The 26817-nt window shown below is 45.2% G+C and overlaps 3 protein-coding genes across 22 annotated transcripts; 1 reads left to right on the top strand and 2 right to left on the bottom strand.

The window, feature by feature from the left end:
* Nucleotides 1-165: 165 nt before the first annotated feature.
* RPL11 (ribosomal protein L11) lies at nucleotides 166-8266 on the bottom strand. Its single transcript, XM_083625727.1, has 6 exons — nucleotides 7199-8266; nucleotides 5135-5288; nucleotides 3695-3801; nucleotides 3463-3594; nucleotides 1504-1614; nucleotides 166-240 (listed from the first exon to the last, which is right to left on the bottom strand). The coding sequence occupies exons 1-6, from the start codon at nucleotides 7202-7204 to the stop codon at nucleotides 211-213; spliced, it is 540 nt and encodes a 179-aa protein (XP_083481853.1). The 5' UTR covers nucleotides 7205-8266; the 3' UTR covers nucleotides 166-210.
* Nucleotides 8267-8370: 104 nt separating this feature from the next.
* LOC310768017 (cyclic GMP-AMP synthase-like) lies at nucleotides 8371-20472 on the bottom strand. 12 transcript variants are annotated; one of them, XM_083625714.1, is made up of 7 exons: nucleotides 20392-20472; nucleotides 14802-15064; nucleotides 14151-14428; nucleotides 12766-12997; nucleotides 12024-12269; nucleotides 11139-11229; nucleotides 8371-9982 (listed from the first exon to the last, which is right to left on the bottom strand). In XM_083625714.1, the coding sequence occupies exons 2-7, from the start codon at nucleotides 15061-15063 to the stop codon at nucleotides 9532-9534; spliced, it is 1560 nt and encodes a 519-aa protein (XP_083481840.1). In that variant the 5' UTR covers nucleotide 15064; nucleotides 20392-20472; the 3' UTR covers nucleotides 8371-9531. The 12 variants fall into 12 exon arrangements, with proteins under 12 accessions (XP_083481840.1, XP_083481841.1, XP_083481832.1 ...); XM_083625715.1 differs by lacking the exon at nucleotides 20392-20472 and adding an exon at nucleotides 17698-17793 and having other exon boundaries at nucleotides 14802-15067; XM_083625706.1 differs by lacking the exon at nucleotides 20392-20472 and adding an exon at nucleotides 16368-16399 and having other exon boundaries at nucleotides 14802-15067.
* Nucleotides 15096-26296, top strand: LOC310768018 (elongation factor 1-alpha 1-like). 9 transcript variants are annotated; one of them, XM_083625725.1, is made up of 8 exons: nucleotides 15096-15421; nucleotides 19162-19325; nucleotides 20273-20452; nucleotides 20931-21227; nucleotides 21958-22108; nucleotides 22563-22819; nucleotides 24246-24480; nucleotides 25967-26296. In XM_083625725.1, exons 2-8 carry the CDS (start codon nucleotides 19182-19184, stop codon nucleotides 26086-26088), a joined length of 1386 nt encoding a protein of 461 aa, XP_083481851.1. In that variant the 5' UTR covers nucleotides 15096-15421; nucleotides 19162-19181; the 3' UTR covers nucleotides 26089-26296. The 9 variants fall into 9 exon arrangements, with proteins under 9 accessions (XP_083481851.1, XP_083481852.1, XP_083481849.1 ...); XM_083625723.1 differs by lacking the exon at nucleotides 15096-15421 and adding an exon at nucleotides 15835-15924; XM_083625721.1 differs by lacking the exon at nucleotides 15096-15421 and adding an exon at nucleotides 17805-17905.
* Nucleotides 26297-26817: the final 521 nt, after the last annotated feature.

Here is a 26817-nt window from a genome sequence, read left to right as displayed (position 1 = left end):
ACTGTTTGAAATCATGTTGTATGTCTACACAGTCCTCCTCCTATAGCAGCTTTTGCCATGCCTCTGGATTAGGCAGACAATAGCTCCTGAGACACAACATGGAAAGGACAAACAGATATAGTGGCTCAGCAAAGGATAAATGACCACAAAATACACAGCAGCAAGTTAAATGGTGGAAAAATTTATTGACTTTTTTATACTGGAAACTTTTCATTTACCAGGAAGGATGATGCCGTCATACTGCAAGAGAAGAAAAGGATTATCAAAATAATCGTGCAAGAAAGACTAGTCTTTAAAGCATAGCCACCACCAGGAAATTTCTCCCACATCTTGTCTACGGCAAAGTGATTTGATGCACTGGGAAACAAACTCAGAAGTTAGCAGATTATAATATTGCACTAGCCCACACATTAGTGATTTTTTGTGGCACAGAAAAAGAACCAATTTCTGATTGGCTGAAAGGCAATAGTATATTTACAAGCCATTTAAGCAGGAATAGTGCTATAAAAGAGAAGCTTACACATTGCAAATAATGATCTTGCCATGTGGAAGCATATTTCAAATACTTTTGAGATGCTGCTCACAACATTTCCCAATACTGTGAAGAACTGTATGAATTGCCCCCCACCCCCGAAATCTCCATCCACCTTGCTGCAGAATGCACAGGTCACACACATCTTTTACATTTGTTAATCCATTAGACTAATGTAGGCAAACACTAACAATTCAATGCAGCTCTCCAAAACTGTTCCAAACTATCAGAACTGCTGAAGACTTATGTACTGGGATTCTTTTAGAAGTGGAAGGTAAGAACTGAGCACAATTATTTTATTTAAATACTTATAAACAGCACTTCCATAAAAATACAAGGCTATTTACAACATACAAAAATTACAATAAAAACAAATAAATTGCAAATTGGAAAAATTCACATTTCAAAGGCCTGTCTAAACAACATCCTTTTTAGGAAACATCTAAAAGAAGGCAGGGGTGATTCCTGCCAAACCTCTACTGGTAGGGAGTTTTACAGGGCAGTGTCTGCCACATTAAAGGCTTGGTCCCTAGTGAAGGCTGATTGGGCTTCAGAAGTATGCAAAACACCAAGAAGTGCTCCATCAAATGACCTCAGTGATCTAGGTGGAGCATAAGATATCATAACTGCCCTTACAGTACTTTGGGCCAAAGTTATTCAGGGCTTTGTGAATTAACACAAGAACCTTGAGCTTGGCCAGGTGGCAAAGGTCAACATACCTCTGCTCTCCCTGACTGTTTGACAGGGGCCAAGCTAATTGTAAACCCTATCCTAAAGATGCTAAGGTTAGAAACTGTTGATAGCACTAGATTGTACTGTTAAGCCTCCAATTGATTCTGGCATCACTGTACACTTGGGGGGGAGCAGGGATAGTTTCTTTTAGATATCTTGGTCTAACAGAAAGAGGTCAACAAAGCAGACTAAACATGTTTTGCAAGCTTGTTCGCAGCTTAAAATGCAGCAAAACCTACCTTCTGCTGGAACCAACGCATGGCTTCCTCCTTGCTGATTCGGTGCTTGGCCCCAATGCTACCAGTTCGGTGCTTCTTGTCAGCAATGCTGAAGCCTGGCCTGCCCAAAACCTGCAGCAGAAACACAAGCCTCGTTGAGTCCTGAAGACCTACCTTTAGAAAGCCTTTTCAGATAGACTTCAATCTTTCATAGTGTTCAAGAAAGAAATTTAAGAAAAGCACCCAAGTTATCCATAGCACCCAAGAATTTGGATGCAGGACCTGGGTAACAAGGAAGAGCTGGGCGATCTGATGCAAGTCACTCTCCTAGACTAACCTACCTCAGATGTAGGTCTGAAGATTAAAATGCTATACCCCACCTTCCAACATTAATGAGCTAAGCAAAGCCATCACGAGCATCACTTGCTTAGGACTAATTCCTATGCTCCTTTTAAAGAATCTTTAGACATAATGTTACATGAACAGCTATTTAATGTGTTCCTTGTAAAGCCACTTTTCCGCCTGCGTGACCCCCACAGAGACTTACCCCAAAACTGACTATCAAAAAACAGAGTAGAAAACTGACAACATCCTTTTGATTCCAGCATAGTTTAATTACTTTTAAACTACTGTATTTTATATATATTTTTAACTCTCTGTGTTTAATTTTTGTAAAAAAAAAATCTGGAGAAAATGAATCTGGGAAATAAATAAATAAGCAATCTATTTTTAAAACAGTAAGCATAACAAGGGAACTTTCAGTAAGCCAATTAAAATTATCTTAAGAACAATGTCAGCAGTGCTTCATTGGACATACGTTTCAGTCTCACCCTAGGAACACACAGTAAATTATTCAAAAAACGATTCTGTTGCAGGACTGTATGGCTGCAGCAGTAAAGAACAGCAGCAGTCATTCCAGCAGTGCTTTTCAGTTGATGCTTTTACAATCTGGTCCTATTTAATTCTCACAGCTGCCCTGTCAGCTAAAATAGATTAAGAAAGGAGACTCTTCTCACCCAATAAGCTTGACAAAGTGGGAATTTGAACATGAGCATATTTAATGGCAAAGTTTGCAGAGAAAGTAAGAAGTGTCAGTTGGCCAAACCACACGGTTCCCTTTCTACAGCTGTTACCAGTTGTCATAGCACAGGGGCAGAGAGTAGGAAGAGGGCCCACACACATCACACCACACGTTTTGGGCCTACCTAACCTCATACGTAACTCAGGTGTCCATAGATACAAATGTTAACTAGATACAGACTGGAATAATAAAATATCATGGCACATTCTGGTCCACAAGCTCTAGCTGGTGCAGAATGCAGCAGCTAGACCACTGATGGGAGCTGAAAGCATGTGACACCTTTGCTAAAACTTCTGCACCGACTCCTTTTATGCTACTTGGCCAGGTTCAAGGCTCTTGTGTTGATCTACAAACCCTGAACAACTTGGTCTCAGGATACCTTAAGGATTTGCTGAGCCCTTATATACCAGGTCAATCACAGAGACTCTCTGTGGAGAGCATTTAGTTTTCTCCTGTGTTTATAGAGGCCCAACTAGCCTCAACTATAAATCAGGCATTCAGTGTTGCTGTTCTCACACTGTGGAATAGTCTTCCAGGAGAGATTCAGCAGGCATCCTTGCTTCTGACTTTCAGGCATATCTTGAAGGACCTTTTATGCCAATGGATCTTTGCAGCTGTTTAATTTAATTTTGATTTTTTATATGGAAGGATAAAAATACTTCTATCAATAAATATTTGCATGCATGCACCAAGTGCACTTGCTACAGCTTAAGTTCAGGATCCCCAGATTTGTTTTAGGGTAACAGCCCCTCTCTTGTGTGTCCAACCATGCAGAAAATGGCAGCTACCACTGCAGTGGCACCAATGCTCAGAGTGAGTAAGACTGACAAAACAACTCTACAGACATGACCTCTGGATTACAGCCTAAGAATGCAAAAGGGTAAGCTAAGTATACAAACCACATAGAAGTCCAGGCCGTAGATACCAATACTAGGATCGTATTTAATCCCCAGATCAATGTGCTCCTGGATTCCAAAGCCAAAGTTGCCGGTGTCAGAGAAGTTATTCTTCCTCAGCTCGTATTCTCGCACCTGAAACATTGACATCAGCTTTAAGCTTTGACATTTTCCACTTTGCATGTGCCAAGTTCTCTTAAGAAAGCATCCAAATACAGCAAGGACATCACTTCACCTTCAACCCTTTCTCCAAGATCTCCTCAGCTTTGGCCCCGCGTACAGTGCAGTGAACGGCTATCTTCTCATTTCTCCTGATCCCAAAGGACCTGACTGTGTATCGAGCTGAAGAAGAAACACAACATTTCTTAAGTTTGCTCAAAGGGTCAGCAAAAGGACAGATATGACATGCCATATTCAAGGAAAACAAAAATATGGTGGTCAGAAATGTCCACCAAACACCCAGCTCCAAGTTTAAGATTACAACTTCCAAACAGTAAGTCCACATCTGCAAACAAGCTATACAGAAAACTTGTTGACAGGCCACGTGACTGCAAGCACAAAGAGGGGAAGGCATGCATCACTGCTGATCAGGAAATGGGTTTGAGTGGCAATTCCCCAACAAAAACACCAGCTGTAAGCAGCCCCAGTCAATGGCTTAAACTTCTCCCAACCTAGTACTCACCATATGTTTTTGGACAAGTTCCATTACACTTACCCACTAGCTGTGCTTAGTGAGGCTGCTGGAAGTTGCTGCCCAAACTTCTAGAGAGCACTAGACAGAGAGGCCTGAGCTAAAATCTACTTTTGGTAATACTGATAGACTAACTTAAGAATCTAGTTCTCTTTTTTAAAGGTTTCTAGCATTCATAGTTAAAGGGAAGTCTGCAAAGGACAAAGACCTGGATACTACAGAACAGAAAGCATGAAATGTGGATTCCAGTTCAAAATCAATACAATTTGATGTACAGAGAACTGTGAGGTGGGCCAACCCATTCCCTGACTTCCTGCCCTGGGGGCAATAATCTATCCCTATTCTTTTGCCCTGGGACGCGGGTGGCGCTGTGGGTAAAACCTCAGTGCCTAGGACTTGCCGATCGTATGGTCGGCAGTTTGAATCCCCGCGGCAGCGTGAGCTCCCGTCGTTCGGTCCCAGCTCCTGCCCACCTAGCAGTTCGAAAGCACCCCTAAGTGCAAGTAGATAAATAGGTACCGCTTTATAGCAGGAAGGTAAACGGCGTTTCCGTGCGCTGCACTGGTGCTGGCTCGCCAGAGCAGCTTCGCCACGCTGGCCACGTGACCCGGAAGTGTCTCCGGACAGCGCTGGTCCCCGGCCTCTTAAGCGAGATGGGCGCGCAACCCCAGAGTCGGTCACGACTGGCCCATACAGGCAGGGGTACCTTTACCTTTTACCTATTCTTTTGCCCTAGTCACCATGCTGTGCATGTGTTAAGCTGGACCAGGGTGCCCACCCACACAACAAAAAGAGAAGTCTGGGCAAGGGGAAGCAAATGAAGTTTCCAGACCACTGATGGTCTTAAATAACTTTGGAAACACTGCTATACATCCTGCACGGAAACTGATCCTCCTTCTGTTTTTCAAAAAATATAATGGTATGAATAAAATTTCAGCCTTCTTGCTCTAGAAACTTCAGTAACAGTCTTCCAAAAAAGCTTACCTTTGGAGAAAACAGGAGTCTGGCCTGTGAGCTGCTCCAGCACTTTGGCTGCCCGGGTGAGCCTGTCTCCACTTTCCCCAACACAGATGTTCAGGCAGAGTTTGCGGATGCGCAGCTCCCGCATGGGGTTCTCCTTCTCACCCTTGTCTTGTTGCTGTGCAATGGTGGGGGAAAGAAAGCAGTTAAACCAGCGACAGCTTTTCCCTATACCCAACTCACACGGCATAACACAAGGGCTGGGACAAGTTTTCATAAGACGCTTAACGTTTACAAGCATATCTTCTGTCCCCATGTTGGCAATTTAGCATGAAACCCTAGACTGGGGTGGCGAATGTGTGCCCCACCCCACATTATGTTAGACTCTAACTCCCATCAGTCCCATCCTGCATGGCCAAAGGTCAGGAATGATGGGAGTTGCAACAGCCAGAGAGCCAAAGGTTCCCCATCCTTGCCCTGGACCCTAAAAGGCCTTCAAGTGGCCACTCCACCCCTCTTTGTGGTGTTCTCCATATTCATCTCTCATTATTGCAATTTAGAGAGATTCCTGAACTAGACCCTACCCTCTCCAAATGTTATGGCTCACCAATACTGATGACACTGCCCATCCACTTGAGGAAAAGGACCAAACTACCATCAAACTCCTTTGTCTGCCCAGTCCCCTTACTCTGCTCTAGTAAGAAAGCTTCAAGAAAAAGAAAATCAGCCTACTAGCCAACAAAATGTGATTAGTACAGGCTCTTGAAAAATCCTATCCCAAAGCCTTTTCTACTGGAAGCCTTCCAATACCTCAACATCAATATATGTACCACCGCTATCACATGAGCACCTTATAGAGGAGAATAAGCAGCACCATGAGAAACACAGTAATTGTTAAGATGGTTCCTAATTCTAGATGTCTGTTTCAAAGTTTGAAGTGTTTCTGTAAAAACCTGTTGGTAGCTACCCTAAGTAGAGTTTTAATAGGCTGTTCATAAGCATGGCTATAAACCAAACTCAGCAAGAGATAAATACAATACTTTACAAGGGGTAACTGCAACTTACAGTATCTTTAAAATATAGTGAGGGTGATGACCAATACACGAAGGTAAACACAACAAGACCCAGACATGCAGACAACCCAACAGGTCCTGGTTTGTTTTTAACATCATGAATTTGTTTTAGCCCTGTTTTTAGTAACATTGACTTTTTATACCTGCCATTTTTGTTGTTTGTAAACTACTTTGGACTGGCTTTGCCCAGAAAAAGCACAACAAAAACAACTAGATAGCAAACACATTCCCTTTCCCTAGACTTCTAGCATGCTAGGTAGAAATATTCTAAACTAGCCTTTCAAACAACATACCAACTTTCTGTGTGCAATGAACTTTTCTTGCATGAGGTATTCTATCCCTCAAGCCCTCCAGCACCCCCCCCCAAAAAAACCCTTCAGCCTTAAGAGAGAGAACTACATCTACAGAATTCAGCAAGCAAAGCTTTTTCAAGCATGGAGACAAAAGCAACAGGGCAAATTGCATTGGCTGCTTTTCTCGTGTTATCATGCTGTTCTCAAAGAACCCAAGTTGGAGGCGGGGGGGAGAAGAAACAGAAGGGAGAGCTGGCAACCACCTATCACCCAAGGAAAAGCATCTTGGGTTAGAAAATGCAGCCCCAAAGAAAGTGAAGTTTGGGGGATGCACTGATTTCCCGGAGCGCGCACCCCAAAGAGAACCGAGTGTGGAATGGAGGATGGGAATGAAACATCCCATCAGGCCCAGTCAGCTTGCCCAATGGTCAGAGATAAGAGGGCCTGGAGGACCACAGTATCTCCAGACCCACGTTTAAGGCCTCTCCAAAGGAGGAAGCTCGACTCCTTAGCCTGGTTTAGCCACAGGGCCAGCTATTCCTACGGCCCTCCCTCCCCGCCCGGCGAGACTCTCGCCGCTTCCCAAAACGGCCCCACGGAAAGCCCCCAGCCCTTCCCCGCCGCGTCTGAGTAAATTCCTGCCCAGAAGGACTCGGACGCGGAAGGATGGCGGCGGATTCAAGGGGTCCCTCCGCGCAACTCCTCAAACACAAGCTACTCACGGCCATCTTGGAGGCGTGGAAGAGAGCGCGATAGCCCCGGAACGGGATCTTAAATGCCTAAGCTGCGCTGGACTGCCACAGAGAAGGGGAGCTAGAAGGCTTGCTTGAAGAGAGCGTTGCTGTCCTCTGGAGGCTGGAGGGAAGAACTGCACGCGGTCCCCATCAATGGATAACGACGCTGTGTTAATCTGCCGCTAGACGAGGGCGGTCGCTTACACATCGCCAAAAAAACATGACACGGATTTGCATGAAAATTGCATCTGCTGTTTTATATGTGCAGATACAAACATATTTGAATAAGATTTGCTTTCAGTACTTTATATGTGCAGGTGGAAATTTAGACATCATTACTATACTTTCAGCAAAAATGTGATACATCTCACTGCAGAAGAGAAGACTGTCATAGAATCATAGAATTGTTGAGTTGGAAGGAACCCCAAGGGTCATCTAGTCCAACCCCCTGCAATGCAAGAATCTCAGCCACCAGGCAAGCTTTTTATCTGCTCAATGTGCTGTCGAGGTGCTGCTAGCTGTGGATGGGCAACTTCTAGGCCCCTCCAGCTCTCCCTTGTTAGGGTTATTTATTGTTAAACTGAACAATTTATCCTTAGGACTGAACAGCCTTTCAACCTGAGAAGTCCTTTAAACAGAAGACTGTGACCACCCTACACAAAACTCTGTGGTTTTTGGCTGTAATAGACTAAGGATTGTTTTCAACTAAGGCCACATTCACACCATACATTAAAAGCAGTATCATACCACTTTAAACAAACATGGCTTCCCGCAAAGAATTCTGGGAGCTGTAGGTTGTTACTAGTGCTGAGAGTTGTTAGGAGACCTCTAGTCCCCTCCTAGAGCTACAATTTTCATAGTGATTTAAAAACACTGTTTCACAGGAAACTCTGAGAAGCCAGTTAAGAGGATGCAGTATTGGAGTACTAAGTTGAAATAAGCAGGTGTCTTGTCAGCAGTCTAGCTGCAGCATCCTCTGATTTAATAGGCATTCTCCCCCTCTCGAGGAATTTTAGCTGTGCAATGAGGGAATAGACAGCCAGTGTGGTACACTGAGACTAAGACCAAAGAGACTTGGGTTCAAATCTTCACTCCACCGTGAAGCTTCCTGGATGTGCTTGTGCCAGATAAAAAGGTAATAAATAAGACAAACACATAAATAAACTTTAGGAAATCTATTTATTATATTTTTCTCTGGTTTTAAATAAACAAAGTCCATCCCTCAGAACACCAACACAGCTCACCAATAAACAAAACAATGAGGAAGGAAACGAAACACAAACTATTTTCATCCCACCCATTAACTTGGAGATCTCTCCAAACCAAACTAGGCAGCCCATTTCTAGCTGAAGTAATACCCAGGCAAGCAAAAGGTGGTGATACTGTACTAGCCTTCCCTCCCCAACCTGATGCCCTGCAGGTGTTTTAGACTATAACTCCCATCAGCCCTGGCATGCATGATGCTGAGGCTGATGGAAATATGCCTGTGTTGCCTGGGACTAATGGGATTGTGTTGCAGTCCAAACATCTGGAGGGCACCAGATTGGGAATGGCTGAATGGCAAATCAGTACATTATCAAATCCTGTATATTGTGACTGAGAAGACCAAGCAACTTGGAGCCACAGATGTAGCTTTAACTAGCTGTTATGGGCATAAACACACAGAGAAATTAATTTTCAGGACAGAGCACCAACCCACAAATCAACATTTCCTAATTAAACAGAATACAGAGATCTGTTCAAAAGTGGTAATGGGATTGGCCTGTCTTATACTAGGAATAAGGCCATCTATTTACATTCCTCTGGTATATTATCTCACCATATACTCACATATTTTGTCTTCCTCATATGGTCAAATCATCAAGGGATAAATGCATAACAGGAATATCGAGGATCATTGCATGTGCTACCACTGTTACCATATAATTATCTTTGATGAAAGTCATGAGTGCTTGAGATGCAAAACAAACAAACAAACAAACAAACAAAAACCCTTCCATGGGAAAACGTGTAAGAGAAAGATCCCCACAGATTTTGCAAGAAGGACCAAGAGGAGGAGCTGACAATCATCTGCTATCCTGCTCACAGTTCTCTTGTCTTACCTAAACTCCATGTGGATTTTCCAGCCCAGTGACACATTTTCCCCACACAAATTCCATCCTGTAAAACACTGCCTCTAAAGCACTGCTGTGGATTACATCAAAATGTTGCTATCTGGGTCAGGATGAGATGACTATGACTGGCCATTAACAAAGATATCCTAAAGTACATTTTCTCTCAGTTCAGAAAGCCAAACAGTGGAAGCTGATAACCCTACATTTTTAAGTTGCAGTTTGTGGGAGAACAACTGACACTAGAACTATCAGGCCAAGGGTAATCATGAGAGGCCAAGTCATATCAGGATTTACAATCACAGAACAACGTCTCTTGCGGGACACAGTGAACGACTTCATAGTTCCTTCCTTCTCTTTCAGCTGCGCCCATAAGAATTTCAGCTTTGTGGGCGGGAAGAACTTTGCCCCAAACAGGTTGCATTTGGGTAGGAAGAAGTGGGTCAGGTGAGCAGTGGCCACCTTGTGGATGAAATTGGTCAAGACCCTCTCGAAACACTGAGGGACTTCAGAAGGCTTCCAGTCTTTATCGGCCTTCCACTCCCACAGGGTGTGCAGGAAGGACGTCCGACTGTGGTAGGAACTCAGATGACCCAACATTTGAGGGTATTCCATCTTGAGAGCATTCACAAGGTCCTCCAGCATCTTCAAGCAGTCTTTCCTAGAACAGACCCCCCCCAAGTCATTAGCCTGACTCATTCAGATCTTTTCTTAGAGCTTTCCCCCAAACAATGTCCACCCCCATCTCTCTGTATACAATGAACTATGGTTATCATTTCTGAAACTTGGGTAGTCACTTGACTTGTGGCTTGTGGCATGAGGTATATCACTCTGGCCATACAGTATGTCATCCACACAAGAGCATACATGGAGGATATCTGCTGAGGGGAACTATGGAAAAGAGAAAACTTTTGGGGGCAAGGTGGTGGAGAAAGTGATGGCAGAGCAGTTGCTCTTCCCTTTACTAATATATGACTACTATGCCTTGGAACTTGTCTGTACACTATATTTCTCTAACACTCTTGTAACCCAACAGCAGGGAACAGTTCCTCTCTCTCACACACACACATAAAAGAAGCACTCATCCTACATGCAGTAGGTAAGTTTTCCATATGCAAAGGCACTCCATGCCAAACATTGCCACTCCTGGTCCAACACTCCTTTCTGCACTGCAAGATCTCAGCCAAGACACCTGCCAAAGAGCAGGCTTTGTGTTATGAGTCTCAAGTCTTCTGTGAGCTCAGAAATGGAACGGCAGGCTGAGACATACAAGGAGGGTTGGAACAGGAGGATGACATGAGGGAGGAGGCTGAGACAGAGGAACAGAGGCTTCTTTGTGTGCCCACTCCACGAGAGGTCCAGTGGGTGGCAACAGGAGAACAGGCCTTTTCTGCAGTGGCTCCCCACTTGTGGAATGCTGGTAGAGCTGCCCATCTCATTTCAGAAACCAGGGATGCTATCTACCGGGGGCAGGGGGGCAGCCCCCCAATATTTTCAAGAAGGGGGCAGCTCCTTCCCAAAATCCTCAGTGATCCTGAAAAGGATGCGCCAGGATAAAGATGCTTCGCCCTGCCACATCCTTTTGATTGCCAGGGACGTAGAAGGCGAAGCATCTTTGTCCCGCACACCCCTTTCACATAGGCAAGACGGCTGGCAGGTGAGGGGGGTGGCGGTCTGAGTTGGCTTGGCAGGGTTGGCAGGGGTATCATGTGTGTGAAGTCATGCATACACAATGCCCCTCCCCCAGCACCTATGTCAGAAACTAAGTGCTGCCCTCATTAATCACAAACCCTAACAATGTTGCCAGGCACACATACCTGCAGCACTTCGTCTTGTGATACGATTGGGACCTGCTGCTGAGGTTCAAAATCTCTTTTTCAACATGAGAGAATGAAATTCTCCAGGTCTCTGAAATATACAGGACATAGAGACACACCACTCTGTGTTAGTAATCAATATTATCAAGGAGCTGGAGACACCTCCTTACAAGGAAACGTTTGCTGGTGTACAGCTTTTTTAAAAAATTAGGGGCAGGAGACATGTTATATGAAAGAGGCGGATTAAATTATGCAGGGTGTGGAGGAGGGGTGCCAACTTGAATATTGTGGGGTCCCAGGTAAGCCCTGCCCTCAATCACAAGACGTGGTGCACACACACCATTTGAATGGCAATGCCCATCAATGGGGGGGTCCCCTCAAATATATTTTTTGGGGGGGCAAAGGGACCTCAGTCCCCTGGAGTTGGCTCCTATGGCTGCTGCATTCCTCCTTGCACCTAGCCCCTTCCTTGGCTGTCTTGCCCCCAATTTCCGCCAAGCAGGGATCCAAGATCAGCTGGGCTAAACACAGACCAGGCTTAATTCCAGGTGGGGGCTTGTTGTGTGGGATCAGTGCTCAAATGCATGCACATTTTTCACAGCATCCACACAATCCAGATTTACCATTTCTGGGGGAAATTCAAAAAGTTTCGTGCTTTGCTGACATGTGACGTGTTTAGTTATTTTCTACAAAAATAAAATCCTTAATGCGCACATGAGTGTTCGTGTGTAAGTGGGAATCTAGGTGAAACATTAGCTGAGCCTACATATTGAAAGAGTTTGCTGGGAAACTGGAACCTTTGCCTCTATCTCCAGCCTGAAATTTACCCCTAACAACCCTTTGATGGCACCAGGTTGGCTGACAGAGGTAAGAGGGGTGTGTTACCTTTGTTGTGCCTCCCGGGGGATTGTTCAGCTATGAAATAAAACACTCTCATCAAGTGAAGCAGTTCTTTCCCCTTGATCAGCTCCTTCGCCTTCTTCATGCATGGCCATTGGCCAGTCATCTCCAGAGCAGGGACGAGGTTCAAGGACATGAACTTGGCACCTTGGTTGTCCAGCATTACAAGCTGAACTGCTGGACAGTTTGACTTCTTCTTCTCCAGCCTCATCTGCCAACCTGGAAAAGGCACTGAGAGACCAGATGGACAGCTAGGTGAACAAGTGAGGCAGCTCAGGGAGCCAAACAGCCTGCAACGCTAGCAAAAAAATGCAAGCCAAAAATGCAGTACACCTCCAGGTGTACATGTGTGCAGCAAATTTATGAATTTATTTATCAGGATTTATAAACTACTTAATTTAAACATAAATAAATCTCTAAGCAGTTTACAGAAAATGAGTTTGCTGGTGATTATAACTCTGTGAGGTGGAAATTACAGTTCACAGGATTTTTTGGGGGGAAGTCATATGCTTTTGATGTGTGTTAGGTATCCCAGGCACCCCAGGGAGTTGCTTGGGGTGCCTGCATAGTTCAGCAAACTGTGGCTGGCAATGTTTACAAGCCTCCCAGGAATGTGTGGTGCCTGGGTGCAGTATAAAGAGGTTCAGGTCTGTAAACAAACCCCACTCCGGTGTTGGCTATTCATCCTTTTCTCCTACCCTCATCCCAAATCCCTGATTGGCCACACCTGAATAAGAAACTTTAAGAAACTGGTCGACGTGTTTCCGGAATTCCTCCATGATGTTCCGTGGGGAGATGGTCTTCCCATCCTCCAGAAGGAGCGTTGCTGGGAAGCTGCGAGACTTTCTCAAGAGAGCCAGGGTGTAAAAGAGGCCACCATAGCCCTCCACTTCAGTGTACTGGACATCCTGTGGGACAAGGATGCTTAGCATCACCTCAAACTCGCCCAGATGCAAGACCTGCAGGCAAACCAACAGCATCGTTGAAGACAACAGGGAAGGAAGGAGAGGGCTTGAGGCACAGTACCAACCCTGCCTCACCTGTCACACTGACTCTGAGGTCTTCCCTTCTAGCTGTTGTTGGACTTCAGTTCCCATCAGCCTCAGCCAGTATGATCCGTGGTTTGAGATGAGGGGAGGTGTGCCCAATTGCATCACAGGGGGTGGGGCAGGTTAGTGGTGGTTTCAGCAGCAGAGCAGTAAGGAGGCAGATGGCAGCTTCCTTGAGATTAATTCTTCCTTGAAGATTTACTCCTTGACTGCAAATGGCCTGATTTGGATAACTGTTATGCTTCACCAGCATTATATTGGCTTTTTGGATTTTAGTACCAGAAAGCAGCAGTAGTAAGCATTTATTACAGCACAGGGGTCACTGGTGTGGGGCTTGCAGGTGCACATGCACTCACAGGGGCCTTCTGTAGCACCCACAGGGTTCCCTCCCATTGTTTAAATTAAAAGTCCATTAGGTGTGGTTTGATCTACAGCCATTATGTTACACTGCTATTACAATCTTCATATGGCACAATACCCACTGGTTCTAATGGGCTCAGGCTAGTGAAACTCTGTGGTGGATTGTTGACTGCAATTTGAATCCCCATGCAGCAGATGGGTTCAGACTGAGGCTGAGAGAGCTTGCAGCTCACCTGAGGCCATACAGTGAGTTTGCTGCTTAGGTGAGATTTTTGAACTTTCCTCCTCAGAGCCCAGTTAGGCAAGGTGTAGGAGGCTCATTCTCCTGAAGTTTTATGGGGCGGAGATGTCCTCAGTTTTGATCAGAGCAGCAGCACTGAGATAAGGGGCGTTTAACTATTTCTACTAGGAGTGGGGAACTTTTGGTACCCTAGATGTTGCTGAACTACAACTCCCATCATCCCTGATCATTGGTCACCTGGCTGAGTCTGATGGCAACTGGAGTCCAGCAACATCTGGAGGACCACAGATTTCCCAGCCCTATTCTACAACTTGGGTCCCCTGATGTTGCTGGACTTCAGCTTCCATCATCCTTGACTACTGGCCAAGCTGACTAGGAATGTTGGGGATTGCATCCCAACAACAACTGAGAGGTTGCCCAGGTTTGAATAAGGCTGCTTACCTGACATTTGTTATACATTACCTTTTCATACTCATAGCTGCTGCCTGGAACGAGTTCCCTGGTGTCCCTGAAGTAAGGCCTGTCTGGGCAATCATGCAGATAGGTGAGAAAATGACTGAGGAAGTTCTCAAGCACATCTGCTGCCTGGGCTCTGTCTGGCTCCTCCAGGGACAGAGGCTTTGGCTTCTTTTGAACCAGTGTGTTGCTCTCTGCCTGCAGGGTTTGGTGGTTTCCTTCTCTGCCTCCCACAGCCACTGCAGACAAAGCCTCTGCATCTTTGGACACCCACCCATCACCTGCTAGAACAAAAAAAAATTCGGATCATAATTGTATTTAGTTCGCTTGCTAAGGATGATGATGATGATGATGATGATTACATTCCACACTTCCCAAGATAGTGGGGGGTTCCAGGAACAGCTGCCACATGAAATTACTTTTCTTGTGAGATTAATGGTGTATTTTTAATATCTGGAGGTTTTGTGCATGTTTTACAAATGTACACATTGGGCAGGGAAGACCGGAGTCAATATCCTTGTGCTGGCTGGAGCTGTTGGGAGTTGTAGTCCAAAACTTCTGAAAGGAACCAGGTCAAAGAAGGCTGATCTAAAATGTTTAATACAAAAGTGGCACCAGCAGTAAAATGAGCATAAAATAAGAAAGGTAATAACCTACCTGCCGGCTCCTGCTTGAGCCTGTCTGCCCTCCGTCTGGACCAGGGGGCTGGTGTCCCAGGATGCTCCACAATTTCAGGGATTTGGGGTCCAGGCACCTTGGGACTTTGCAGATTCCCATCTGCAGGCTCTTTGGACTCTCCTGCTGATAGCAATGGGGTTTTGTAGCCAGGCACCTCCCTATCGCTGGTCTCTGTGCAGGTCCTCCCTCTGTTCTTACTCTGAGACCTCTTCTCCATCTTCTCGCCATTCCTGACAGGCATGCTGCTGAGAATGGGAATGAGAACCGGGCCTAGTTTCACAGACCACTCTGGAAGCCATGTTGAAAGATTAGCAGCCAGTCTTCCCCAACCAGATGCCCTCCAGATGTGTTAGACTCCAACTCCCAACAGCCCCAGCTGTCACAGTGAAAGGTTGAGGGTGATGGGAGCTGTAGTCCAAAATACCTTGGGGCAGGCTGCCCTAAAACTACCTGAGGAATCTCACATCCTGCAACAAGGGTGGGTGCTAAGGAAATATTTTGCTTAGTCTGTGGCTGGAGGGGGCAAATAGCAGCACATTTGGCAGGCTTGGCAGGGAGACTGGCGTGAGAGGAAGGAGACGAGGACAGACTTTTTAAAAGTGAGTTTTCCTGCAATAACATCGAGCATACAAAAGAGAACAGTACATAAGTAGACCAACAAGTGTGTAGAGCATAAAAGCATAGTAGATATCAATAAAATGACCGAAATAATGGTTGACAAGTGAGTGAAGAGACACTAAAAGGCTAGCAAATATAAAGATGGAGCTGTTTCGTGTTAAATGAACTTACTCTTGGTTTGTAGGGAAGTTGATCTGTACGTTGGGCTTCTTTGTTTTTACTATATTTAAATCCCCCTAGCCTATATTCACTAGTAGGGACCTGCCTTTGCAATTCCCCAACCCCACAGAGTTTCCTAAGGAGCCTTACTTACCCCAGAGATCACCAACTGCCCACTTCCAACGGTCAAACCCAAACCCCTCAGAATGTTAGGGAGCAAACATTCCTGATCAGACAGGAGGGCTGCTTGGAGCTTGGAAAGTTAATTTTAAAAAGGAACTATTTCAAGTTCAACATGTCCCCAAAGGAACTGATTCCACTCCATGTTAGTCCATTTACAAAATGAACTACAGTAGTTTGGTTCACGTTTAAATAAATGGGTTCAGGGCTTCAGCCTTGCAGTGGTATAAGTTTTTGTGGACAAGAGCTCATCTCATCAGATGCTTTTTCATCATGCCCTTAAATATTTTGTTGTATCTCTGCAAAAAAAAACCAAAAAACCTCCAACATTTTTCTTTGTTGAGAAATAATTATGAAAACTCAAAAGCTTGTTGATTCATTCATGTCTTCTTAGTTGGTCTTTAGTCGGAACATTTTTAGCAAACCTCTTAGCAATCCTTTGCCACTGAGTTTACTGGAGCTAGTTTTTCATAGGAAGTTTTTAATGTCTGATGTTTTATCTTGTTTCGTATGCTGCATACCTTATTTATGTATTTTTATTAAAGTGGGGTCTCTAAATATTTTGATACAGAAATAAAATAAACTTACTTGGGAGTAAGGCCCATTAAATGCAGACTAAGCTTGCTTCTGAGTAAACATGTATGCTCAGCTACACCAAACCTTCTGTCTTTGAACTAGGTTATGAACTACTCTCTATAAGTTGAATAATTTGTCTTTGAACTTGCTTTCCCTCCTCCCTCTCAATTCCTTTTACCTCACGTGTTATGTTATTCTGAGAGCTTTTTTGCCTAAAGAGCAAGCGGTGTGTGTGTGTGAACTCAGGATAAAGTGTTCATTTCCTAATTATTTTTCTGCAGGAAGAGTGACTAACCAATCTAGCAAAACTAACAATGAGTCTTGTGGGACCTAAAAGTCCAACAAATTCATTATGGCATTAGTTTTTGTGAACTGTTCATAACAAATTTGTGAGGCTTTAAAGTGCCACAAAGCTACTCCACTGGAAACTGATCAATCTAGAGCAATTATTGGTTCTCATCTATAACAAATGGGTGTGGCTAGTCAAACCTCGGGTCCTGGGTGTTAGGTTAAAAGTGACAATGAGTGACATCTCCTAAATCATTGGAGGAAATAGCTGGATCCTTGTTGCTGTTTAGTCGTTTAGTCGTGTCCGACTCTTCGTGACCCCATGGACCAAAGCACGCCAGGCACTCCTGTCTTCCACTGCCTCCCGCAGTTTGGTCAGACTCATGTTTGTAGCTTCGAGATCCTTAAAGAAAGTTGAACCTGTAGCCATTGTTCATACAAACTTAATGGATCTTACGAGATGTGTGAATTAAGGAATTTGAATATTATATAGCCTAAACAATGGAAAATTGCTTTACATTCTGTGGAGCATTTCTTCAGACTGGAAATTGAGATTGATCCATCAAAAATAAATATATTCTGTTGGCAGCTAAAATGGAAGAATCCAACGAGAGGTGTTTTCTCCCCAAATATATATATATAAATTATGCACTAGAAATTTGTCTAGAATTATGTTAATATTCAGACCACACACCTCTGGTCTAGCAGGAGCAGCGTGAACTCATGCAGGTGTACTGTAGAGCTGGGCAACCTGTGGCCCTCCAGATATTGCTGCACTACAACTCCCAGCATCCCTGACCCCTGGCTATGCCAGCCCAGCTGGAGCGGATGGGAGTTGGAGTGGCCTAGCCACTGCCTCAAAAAAGTGTTTTTGCACTGCATTGTGGCTGCATATAGCACCCTTTTCCCTGTAGAGAAACAGATCCACCGCTAAAACTGAAGGGAATGTCTGATTTTATCATTTTAACTCTCTAGCCCTCATTGTTCCAGGAAAGTAAGAGTTTGTAAAAAAAATCAAATTCCCAAGTAAAGCGAGACACCAGTGTCACCTTACTTCTCTCGTTTGGTCCCTCCACCTTTAAAAACTTCTGTTTCACGTCAACCCAGCCCTCCCATCAATCCATTGTGATGGCTGAAAAGAAGCGATGGGGGGAGGGATTTTTGGTTTCTGCCCAAACTCGGCCCCGCCTTTGAGGACTTAAAAGCCGCGGACCAAAGCACTGCGTGCATATTGGGCCTTCGGGATTCACACGTGGAGAAAGGTGACGCGGGGTTTGTGCGGGAGCATTCGGCGGGGTTTCTCAACCCGTTTTATTCGCGAGTGACTTGTGCGTTGCAAAGATGGGGGGCTCACTTTTGCACGTGCCGAGGCTGGCACCTGCTCGTGGAAAGGGTTGAGTGTCTTTTACGAGGTTCATTCGAATTGATCCGTTTACACGCAGGCTGGAAAGGGGGGGGCGTTGTTTCTTTTCAAAGACCCTCGATAAAACCGATGCTTGGCCGGGTGTGTGTGTGTCTCCCCCGCTGATCTTAGCAAGGTCAAGGGACTCTGGTCTGGTTTGACTTCGAAGTCGCTTCGGTTTCGGTTAGGGGGCATTTGGTTTTCGGGTCGGGAGAGGTGAGGTGTACTCGGAAGTGTGCATGCAGGGCTCAATTCGTGAAATTGCGACTAGGGTGGCTGGGCGAAGGGGCTGGGCTCCTGTGCCTTTAATATCTGTGTAGGGGAGCGAATTTAGCAGCTTGTTATCCCAGGCACACCTGCGGAGGAGAGATTCTCAATTCTACATACCTGTTAAAGGTGCAGGAGACCTGCCCTATCTGGCTCCCTGCCCACCCCAACTGTGGCTATTTGGGTGAATTTCTTTGGGATTAAACATTGCAATCCTATACATACTTACTGTGCTCAATAGGATTTACTCCCTAGTTCTTAAAATTGTAGACTCATAACCCACCTACTTTATGCCCATTGAACTGGATAGGATTTCTGAATAGGACTTACTTCTGAATCCATAATGCAGAATATAGGGCTGTCAAACTGGACCAGTGAAGGTGCCAGTTGCTGGTGGGGGTCTCTGCCCATCTTGCTTATTCTGTTTCCTTCTGGTCTTTTCTCTGACCCAAGGCTTTGTCTTGGCTGTGTGTGTGTGTGTGTGTGTGTGTGTGTTTGTGTGTTCACTGCACATCTTTACAGTGGTCTAAATGGGTCTCACTCCAGTAACTTTGGTGCATGCACCAGAATCCAAGCCTGGGCATGGGCATCTTAAATTAGCAGCCTCTGATTGGGGCCACTGTCTTCTACTTAGTGCCCCCCCAAAAAAATGCTGGGGCGAAGCATGCAGGCATAGTAGAAAAACTTTGATGTTAAATTGGGAGGCATAATTTGGACTCCAGAGTCCTTTTTTTGCAGCTGGTGGCCTGCAAATGTTGTTGTGTAGCTGCAGTTTGAACCATGTTTGTAGACTTTCCCCCCTTTTCCAGGTACATCTGGGCTTTGTCCTCTTGCTTCCAATCCTTACAGGCTCCTCCAGCCTCGTCACCATGGGCAAAGAGAAGACCCACATCAACATAGTGGTTATTGGGCATGTGGACTCTGGCAAGTCGACCACCACAGGCCACCTCATCTACAAATGTGGAGGCATAGACAAGCGTACCATAGAGAAATTTGAGAAGGAGGCAGCTGAGGTGAGTTCATGCTAGGGCTCAGGCCTAGAATGAAAGACAGTGCCTCGAGGTACATGCAGAGGGCATTCCTACTTCCTTGATTGTGATTGCACAATTAGGGATATTATTGGGTAATATTGGGGTAGCTTTGAACCTCTGGCACTGCTACTACTTTTTTTTTAATTTTTACTTAATCACTGGCTGCTCCAGGAATCCTATCTCCCCTTGTCTGTCATCTTCTCACCCTGCTGGAGTGTTTTGGAAATAGTGTGCATTCATTTTTATTTATTTTTAAGATGCTGACTTAACTTAATGTAGCCTCCATCTTCAAGGCTAAGGTGTATGTATGTGTAAATAAAACTATATACCTTAAAGATACTATAGGCTCTGCTATGCCTCATTCCAAAGGAACACAAACCCTGGTTAAGTGCCAAGACCCCTGAAATCTTGCTACCGCTTGGCTGAGTTTGGGGTGGCCGGTAGCAATATATTAACACTCTCTTACACACAGCTACATCTACCTCCTGCAACTGCACAAGATTCAGGAGAAAGCTGGCTTAGATGTTAAATGCGTAGCAGCAAGCACATCAGGGTTTTGTTTTGTTTTAACAAACTATTTAAATTCACTTAAGAGGCTATTATTGGTTTATGACCATGGAGAAGAGTTAGCCCTTTCTAACCCTGTTACAATCATTTTGAAAATCCCCCTCACATGCTATTAATTCCAGAAAGAAACAGCTCCTACAGCAGTGAGTAGGTATGCCATTTTAATAAGGAATGTGGTAGAGAATGAAAAGATTAAATCTCCCTATGTGCTGCACTGCAGTCCTAATTATAGCTTCCCCCGACCCCATCGCCATCCGTGCATGCAGTTAATTAAAAAAACAAAGTAAGTTGGACTTCCTGATGATGCATTTTGCATCATGTATAGTTTGGTTGCTAAAAGTAGTTTTCTCTCTTCCTTACAGATGGGGAAAGGCTCTTTCAAATATGCCTGGGTGCTGGACAAGCTGAAAGCTGAGCGGGAGCGAGGGATCACCATCGACATCTCCCTGTGGAAGTTCGAAACCAGCAAATTCTACATTACCATCATTGACGCTCCCGGCCACAGGGACTTCATAAAAAACATGATCACTGGGACCTCTCAGGTAAGGTTGCAGCCTTCCACTCCCATGGAGAGGAAACGTGTGCCATTAGTTATGGCTGCTTCTTTTTTCTTTGCAAAACAGTGCAAAGTAAAATGTAACTTACTTTTTTTTTTTAAAGCCTCGATCAAGGCTTGGTCAAACCATATCTGGAGTACTGTGGCCAGCTCTGGGTGCCACAGTTTGAGAAGTATATTGGCAAACTGGAACGTGTGCAGAGGAGGGCTACCAAGATGATAAAAAGTCTGGAAATCAAACCTTTCCCCTAACACAACCTCATGGGTTGTAGTTTGCTGAGGACTCTTGAAACTCCATTAGAGATTTGTATCCAATTTCATGGCACTAATAGTTTCTAGATGAATGTAAATGACTTAGGCCTGCCATATTAGTTTGCCCTAACTGTGCCCTAGATTCTACCCTGACTCCTTGGGAGTCCCTAGACACCAGACAGTATTCCAGAGCTGTCTCTTGGTCTCCCCAGGCTGACTGTGCAGTGCTGATTGTGGCTGCTGGCATGGGTGAGTTTGAAGCTGGCATCTCCAAGAGTGGGCAAACCCGTGAGCATGCCCTTTTGGCCTATACTTTGGGGGTGAAGCAGCTCATCATTGGGGTGAACAAGATGGACTCTACAGAGCCTCCTTACAGCAGCAAGCGCTACCAGGAGATTTCCAAGGAAGTGAGTGCCTACATCAAGAAGATTGGCTACAACCCAGCCACTGTAGCCTTTGTGCCCATCTCTGGGTGGCATGGAGACAACATGTTGGAGCCCAGCAGTAATGTGAGTAGCCTACAGTATTTTTCTTCCCCTTTCCTCAAACCTACTCAGTAGGGAAGTTTAGATTGATGAGGTCAGTAGTATTTCTCCAGCACAAACCTGTGGTCCTCCAGATGCTGTTGGACTACAACGCCCATCATTCCTGACTGTATTTGCTGGGGTTGATGGGACTTGGAGTCAAGCATCTGGAGGGCGTAAGACCTCATCCTTTCTTTATCCCATGTCTAAAAATCTTACTTAAGCATCTATTCTGGCATTGGAGATTTAAGCAGACATCTTATGCCCACTTTCAAACATGCCTCTGCAGTCATAAGAACTAGAAAGTTCATTTCCCCCCTCCTTTGAAAATAAATCTGAGGCTTTTGGTAAGCTGAATTCCACACCCAGTGGAATTGCAGAAGACACATAGCCCTGTTCATACTGAGTTAGGCTGTTTGCCCACCTGACCCACTTTGGCTAACATAGATTGGCAGTAGTTCTCCAGAGTACCATGAAGGAAGTCTTTGGTAAGCTCCCAATTGAAGATCCCAGGGATTAAGCCTAGACTTGCCAAGCTTGTTCCTACCCCCTCCTAAAAACTGGAAACGCATTCCCAGGAGAGAGACAGGAGAACATGCCCCCTTCCAAAGACCAAGAGGTCTCCAGCTGTAGAATTGCATGATGTGACTTCAGGCTGTCACAAATATTTGCAGGCATGCTCAAAACTGCACATGCTCTTCATCTCTGTTGGCAGATGCCTTGGTTCAAGGGCTGGAGCATCACCAGGAAGGAAGGCAATGCCTCTGGCACCACTTTGCTGGAAGCTCTGGATTCTATTATCCCTCCTTCCCGCCCTGTTAACAAGCCCCTTCGCCTTCCTCTGCAGGATGTCTACAAGATTGGTGGTATGCATTATTGTACAGGTGGGATAATAATGTAAAAGGATATTGACCTGCGCTTCAATAGTTATTCACAGTGCAGTGATTCAATGCAGGCAAATATTCCAGCTTTCAGGAAGAATTCCAAGTCCTTGCTGGTCTGCATTTGTAGCCTGCATTTCTGCCAAAAAGGCTCCTGGAGCAGCTTGCAGTCTGAAGGCTTGCAGTCTAAAAGCCATGGCACACAAGGGGAAAGAGACTGGGATGGAAGAGGAGAAACACAAACTCGGCCACCAATTCTTAAGTGTTAAATAGTACTACTTTACATATGGAAGCCTAGTGGGTTGCCTGAGGCTGACTAGGCCATATTTTTCACTACTCGACTGGGGACGGCTGTTGTTCTATGAGGCAGAGCTTTCAGTAACTCTGTCAGGCCATTAGCTGTGCAGCTCAGTGGGTAAACCTGTTGCTTTACCCTTAGGCATTGGCACTGTCCCAGTGGGCAGGGTGGAAACAGGGTTCCTGAAGGCCGGCATGGTGGTCACCTTTGCCCCCACCAACATCACCACAGAGGTGAAGTCTGTGGAAATGCACCACGAGGCGCTGGCGGAGGCCCTGCCAGGAGACAATGTGGGCTTCAATGTCAAGAACGTGTCGGTGAAAGACATCCGTCGTGGGAACGTGGCCGGGGACAGCAAGAACGACCCCCCCATGGAGGCAGGCAGCTTCTCAGCCCAGGTGAGGGGTGGGCAGGGCCAGAGGGGTCTTGGGAGATAGAGGAAGCTTCCATATTTAGTCACTTATTGGTCCATTTAGCTTGGTATTGTCTACACTGACTGGCAGCAGGTCTCCATGATTTGGGCCTGGTTTCCCTCCCAGTCCTACCTAGAGTTGCTGGGGATTGAACTGGGGACTTTCTGTATGCAGATGCTCTTCCACTGAGCTGCAGCCCTTCCCATAATGCTTGGTTGCACATCCTTGTAACTCCATAAAGCAGGGGCGGGGGACCTTTTTGGCCTGGTGGGCCAGGCCTTTATCTCCCCACACCTGCACAGGCCAACTTACTACCTGTCAATCAATCATACATACATACAAACAAACGTATGCTGCCTTTCCACAGTTCAAGCCATGCTCAAGGCAGTTTACATAATGAATAAACACATAACTACAACATAACAAAAGTAGACATCAGTAATAAATTCAAAAATACAAAACTAAACCGAACAATTCCCATACATCACAGCAAACAATACAAAAACAACAACAACCTAGCAATAAGAGCAACAACTGCCTCCTCAATCCCACCTCAGCAGCCTGAGGCCCCACCCTCCCAGATCAGGTGTAAAAAGGCCAAGCTTCATTGGACGCTCAATTCTCATTTCCAGTCTGCCCAGGTTAAGTACCTTAAAATCAGGGCCAGAATCAAGGATCAACATGGCTGATACAGTAACTCATAATGCCATTCCATTCCCCATGGGCTCCAGTCACCATTGAGATCAAGCCCTTTGCATTACAAGTATTCTGAATCCTGAACTATTATTACTGTCCTGGTCAGAAACATGGAGTTGCCCCAGGTGGCATGGCATTCAGAGAAGAAAACAAAGCTTGTGGAATACTGCATAAACAGCAAGAGGAATCTGTTGAAGTTGAACAATCATCCAATGTCAAGTGGGCAGTTTCCTGCCTCTGCTGTGTAGCATCATCATCATCATAGAACAGGACTCAAGGTGCCTTAAAATAAGTAAAAATAAGAACTGCAAAAAAGGGGGGAAAGCAATCATTAAAAAAGTAAACACTGATAGAACAAAAAGCTATATACATACATACAATTTATTTAAAACCTTACAAATAATTACAATAAAAACCAGTACGGCACCAGCTCTTTCATAAAAAGCAGTCAATTCCTAAAAGCCTATTGGAGCAAAAAAAAATTACCTGCCAGCAGAAGGAGAGCAAGGAGGGTGCCAGTCTAGCTTCACCAGGGAGGGAGTTCCATAGTTTAGGAGCAGCCACCGAAAAGGCCATCTCCCATGTTCCCAGGGCTGATGGGAGTTGTAGTCCAAAACATCTGAAGGGCACCCAGTTGGGGAAAGGCTGCTGCACAGGTAGAGTGAATGTGTTCCGAAGTCCTACATGTTCTTCCTCCTTGACCTTGATGTTGTAGGTGATCATCTTGAACCACCCGGGCCAGATCTCAGCAGGCTATGCCCCAGTCCTGGACTGCCACACAGCCCATATCTCCTGTAAGTTTGCTGAGCTGAAGGAGAAGATTGACCGCAGGTCTGGCAAGAAGCTGGAGGATGACCCCAAATCCCTGAAGACTGGCGATGCGGCCATTGTTCAGATGATCCCTGGCAAGCCCATGTGTGTGGAGAGCTTCTCTGAATACCCACCTCTTGGTAAGTTTGCAGCACATTTATCAGAGACTTGTGGCCTCATATCTGGGATTGGCTAGGAATTCTAAAAAACTGCAACATCTGGGCAGTTTTGAGATTGGTGTAGCTTAGAAAAGTTCAGTCCACTATCTTGATTCAAAATGACTTCCAAATGTATTAAAAAAAAAAAAAAACCCACAGATGAAAGCCTGCTGCTTGGTCTCGGAAACCATCATGCAAAAGTGTCCGTACTTCCATTTTAATGGGCATCATTTTGGTTTTTCTCATTATGTGGAAGGGTGACGGTCTAGATTGCGCAAGGGCCTTTTCAGGTCATTCAGCTATGCCTAGGCCCTGAGCTGGGCAGAGCATCTGCTTTGCATGCAGAAGGTCACAGGTTCAACCCCTGGCATCTCCAGGTAAGGTTGGAAGAGAAACTCACTGGCTGATACCATGGAGAACCGTGGCTTGTCAGGGAAGATGGTACTGAGTTTGATGGGTCAGTGGTATAAGGCAGCATCCTATTTTCATCTGGCACTAAGGGGCATTGTGCATGTGCACATACCGCAACAGCCATGAGGGCTAGCAACTTGGAGTTTTTTAAAATGGACTGAAAAATTAGATTTTTGGGTAGCTAAGTCTGTACCCAGTACCTCTTGCCCTTGACTGAGGATGTGAGACTAAATTGTGGGCGTGGGTGCAGAATGTGGTTTGAGAGTTTGCTATAACAGGAAGTTTTGAGTAGGTTTGTACTTGATGTGTGTTGCTCATGTAAGGGTATTCTTCTGCTAAGAATAACTGCCTCTGTAGGACCTTCTGGGTCTGTTTAGGAGTCTTCTTTCAGGCCTCTCCTGTCTGCCTCAGTAGCTGTTTTGAGTAGACTGAACTTGAAAACAGTGCACATAAATCGTCCAAATAAACAAATAATGAATCATTCTGTGGTCAGTTGTGATGAATCAGGTCCTCCTTTGAAGCTTGGCAGTGAGTGATGATCTTTAACTGTATCCTCCTATTAAATGTGCCACATGCTAAATATTAGTGGCTATTGTATAATATGAGTGGGTAGGCCAAGAGTAGGTAACCTTTAGCCCTCCAGATGTTGATGAACTACAACTTCCATAATCCCTGGCCATGCTTCCTAGGACTGAAGGGAGTTGTAGTGCAGCAACATCTGGCAGACCAAAGGTTACCCCCATCTTCCGTTAGGCATTTATTTCTGGCTTTTAGGAAGGCTGCTGCTTGCTAATGGTGCACTCTTCTAGCTTGCAGTTTTGCATTCTACAGCCATTTATAGCTACATCTATGTGACAGCTTTAAAAACTAGTTTAATAATCAGTCCTTCTTCCTAAGGAATACTAGGAGCTGGTAATTCTGTGAGTGAAGCTACAAATCTCAAACTTGGCAACTGCAGTTAAGCCGTGGCAGTTCAAACCTGTTGGTCATAGGTAAAAGGATTCCAGAAACTGTGTTGAACTTTCTGTGCCCTAATGAGATCTCTTCTCTCTGGCAGGTCGTTTTGCTGTTCGGGACATGAGGCAGACAGTGGCCGTGGGTGTAATTAAGTCTGTGGAGAAGAAGGCTAGTGGGGCAGCTAAAATAACAAAGTCTGCCATAAAGGCCAGTAAAAAGTGAACAGCTTCTTGCTCCTCCCCCCCCCCCAGCACCAACAGCTGGTGCTTAGGTTCTTTCTGATCCCTGACTGGAGCCTGGCCTCACTCAAACTGGACTGATGGCTGAGCACTGCCATGCAGCGGAAGAGGATCTTGAAGGAACCTGGACACTCTGTGTGGGTGGTGGGTTTAAAAGCCTTAAATATATAAAAATAAAAATGTGCATCTAATTTGCCATGTTTCTCCATTGTTATAGCATCCATAACCAGATTATAATGCTTGTGTCCAAATGTACAATTTGCAGTTGGGTGGAGGGGAGGAAGAGAATATATTGGCCTCTTTATAATCCTTAGTTTTAAGGACTGTAGTGGTTCTCAGTGCAATCCTGCATGTCTACTCAAAAGTAAGGTCCACTGAGTTTAATGGAACTTGCTTCCAGGTAAGTGTGCATAGGATTGGAGACTTCTTAAAAACTGCATCTACAGCACTAAACAAATGCTAGTGTTATTTTACTGCATTAGCAACTATGAGGATTCTGCTTGTAGGAGAAGGGGGTAAGAGGATGATTCTACAATCTAGGTCTAACCTAGATGTACCCAGCCATACTTTAAAAAGTAGAGAACATGAACAGCCATGCATAGTTACCAGGATTGCTGGACCTCAGGCAGTGACTTCCTCCTAGGACTCTCCAGCAATGAAGATATCCAGAAAAAGCTAAGCAAGAGTACAAGGTGATTCTTCCATAAGGCTC

Source organism: Podarcis filfolensis, assembly GCF_964270895.1.
Source record: "Podarcis filfolensis genome assembly, chromosome: 8".
In the NCBI taxonomy this organism is placed as follows: Eukaryota; Metazoa; Chordata; class Lepidosauria; order Squamata; family Lacertidae; genus Podarcis; species Podarcis filfolensis.
Note: the sequence above shows the minus strand (reverse complement) of the source record. Positions and strands in the feature narration are given on the sequence as shown.

Coding starts and splice junctions, on each gene's coding strand:
- RPL11 (XM_083625727.1), bottom strand. Junction 1,615..3,462: donor ACGGCCTGGACTTCTATGTG/GTTTGTATACTT, acceptor TTTCTGCTGCAG/GTTTTGGGCAGGCCAGGCTT. Junction 241..1,503: donor TGCGTTGGTTCCAGCAGAAG/GTAGGTTTTGCT, acceptor CTTCTCTTGCAG/TATGACGGCATCATCCTTCC.
- LOC310768017 (XM_083625706.1), bottom strand. Junction 14,429..14,801: donor GCTCAAGCAGGAGCCGGCAG/GTAGGTTATTAC, acceptor TTTTTGTTCTAG/CAGGTGATGGGTGGGTGTCC. Junction 11,230..12,023: donor CCCCGGGAGGCACAACAAAG/GTAACACACCCC, acceptor TGTATATTTCAG/AGACCTGGAGAATTTCATTC.
- LOC310768018 (XM_083625725.1), top strand. CDS start 19,182: ATGGGCAAAGAGAAGACCCACATCAACATAGTGGTTATTGGGCATGTG. Junction 21,228..21,957: donor TGTTGGAGCCCAGCAGTAAT/GTGAGTAGCCTA, acceptor CTCTGTTGGCAG/ATGCCTTGGTTCAAGGGCTG. Junction 22,820..24,245: donor CAGGCAGCTTCTCAGCCCAG/GTGAGGGGTGGG, acceptor TTGATGTTGTAG/GTGATCATCTTGAACCACCC.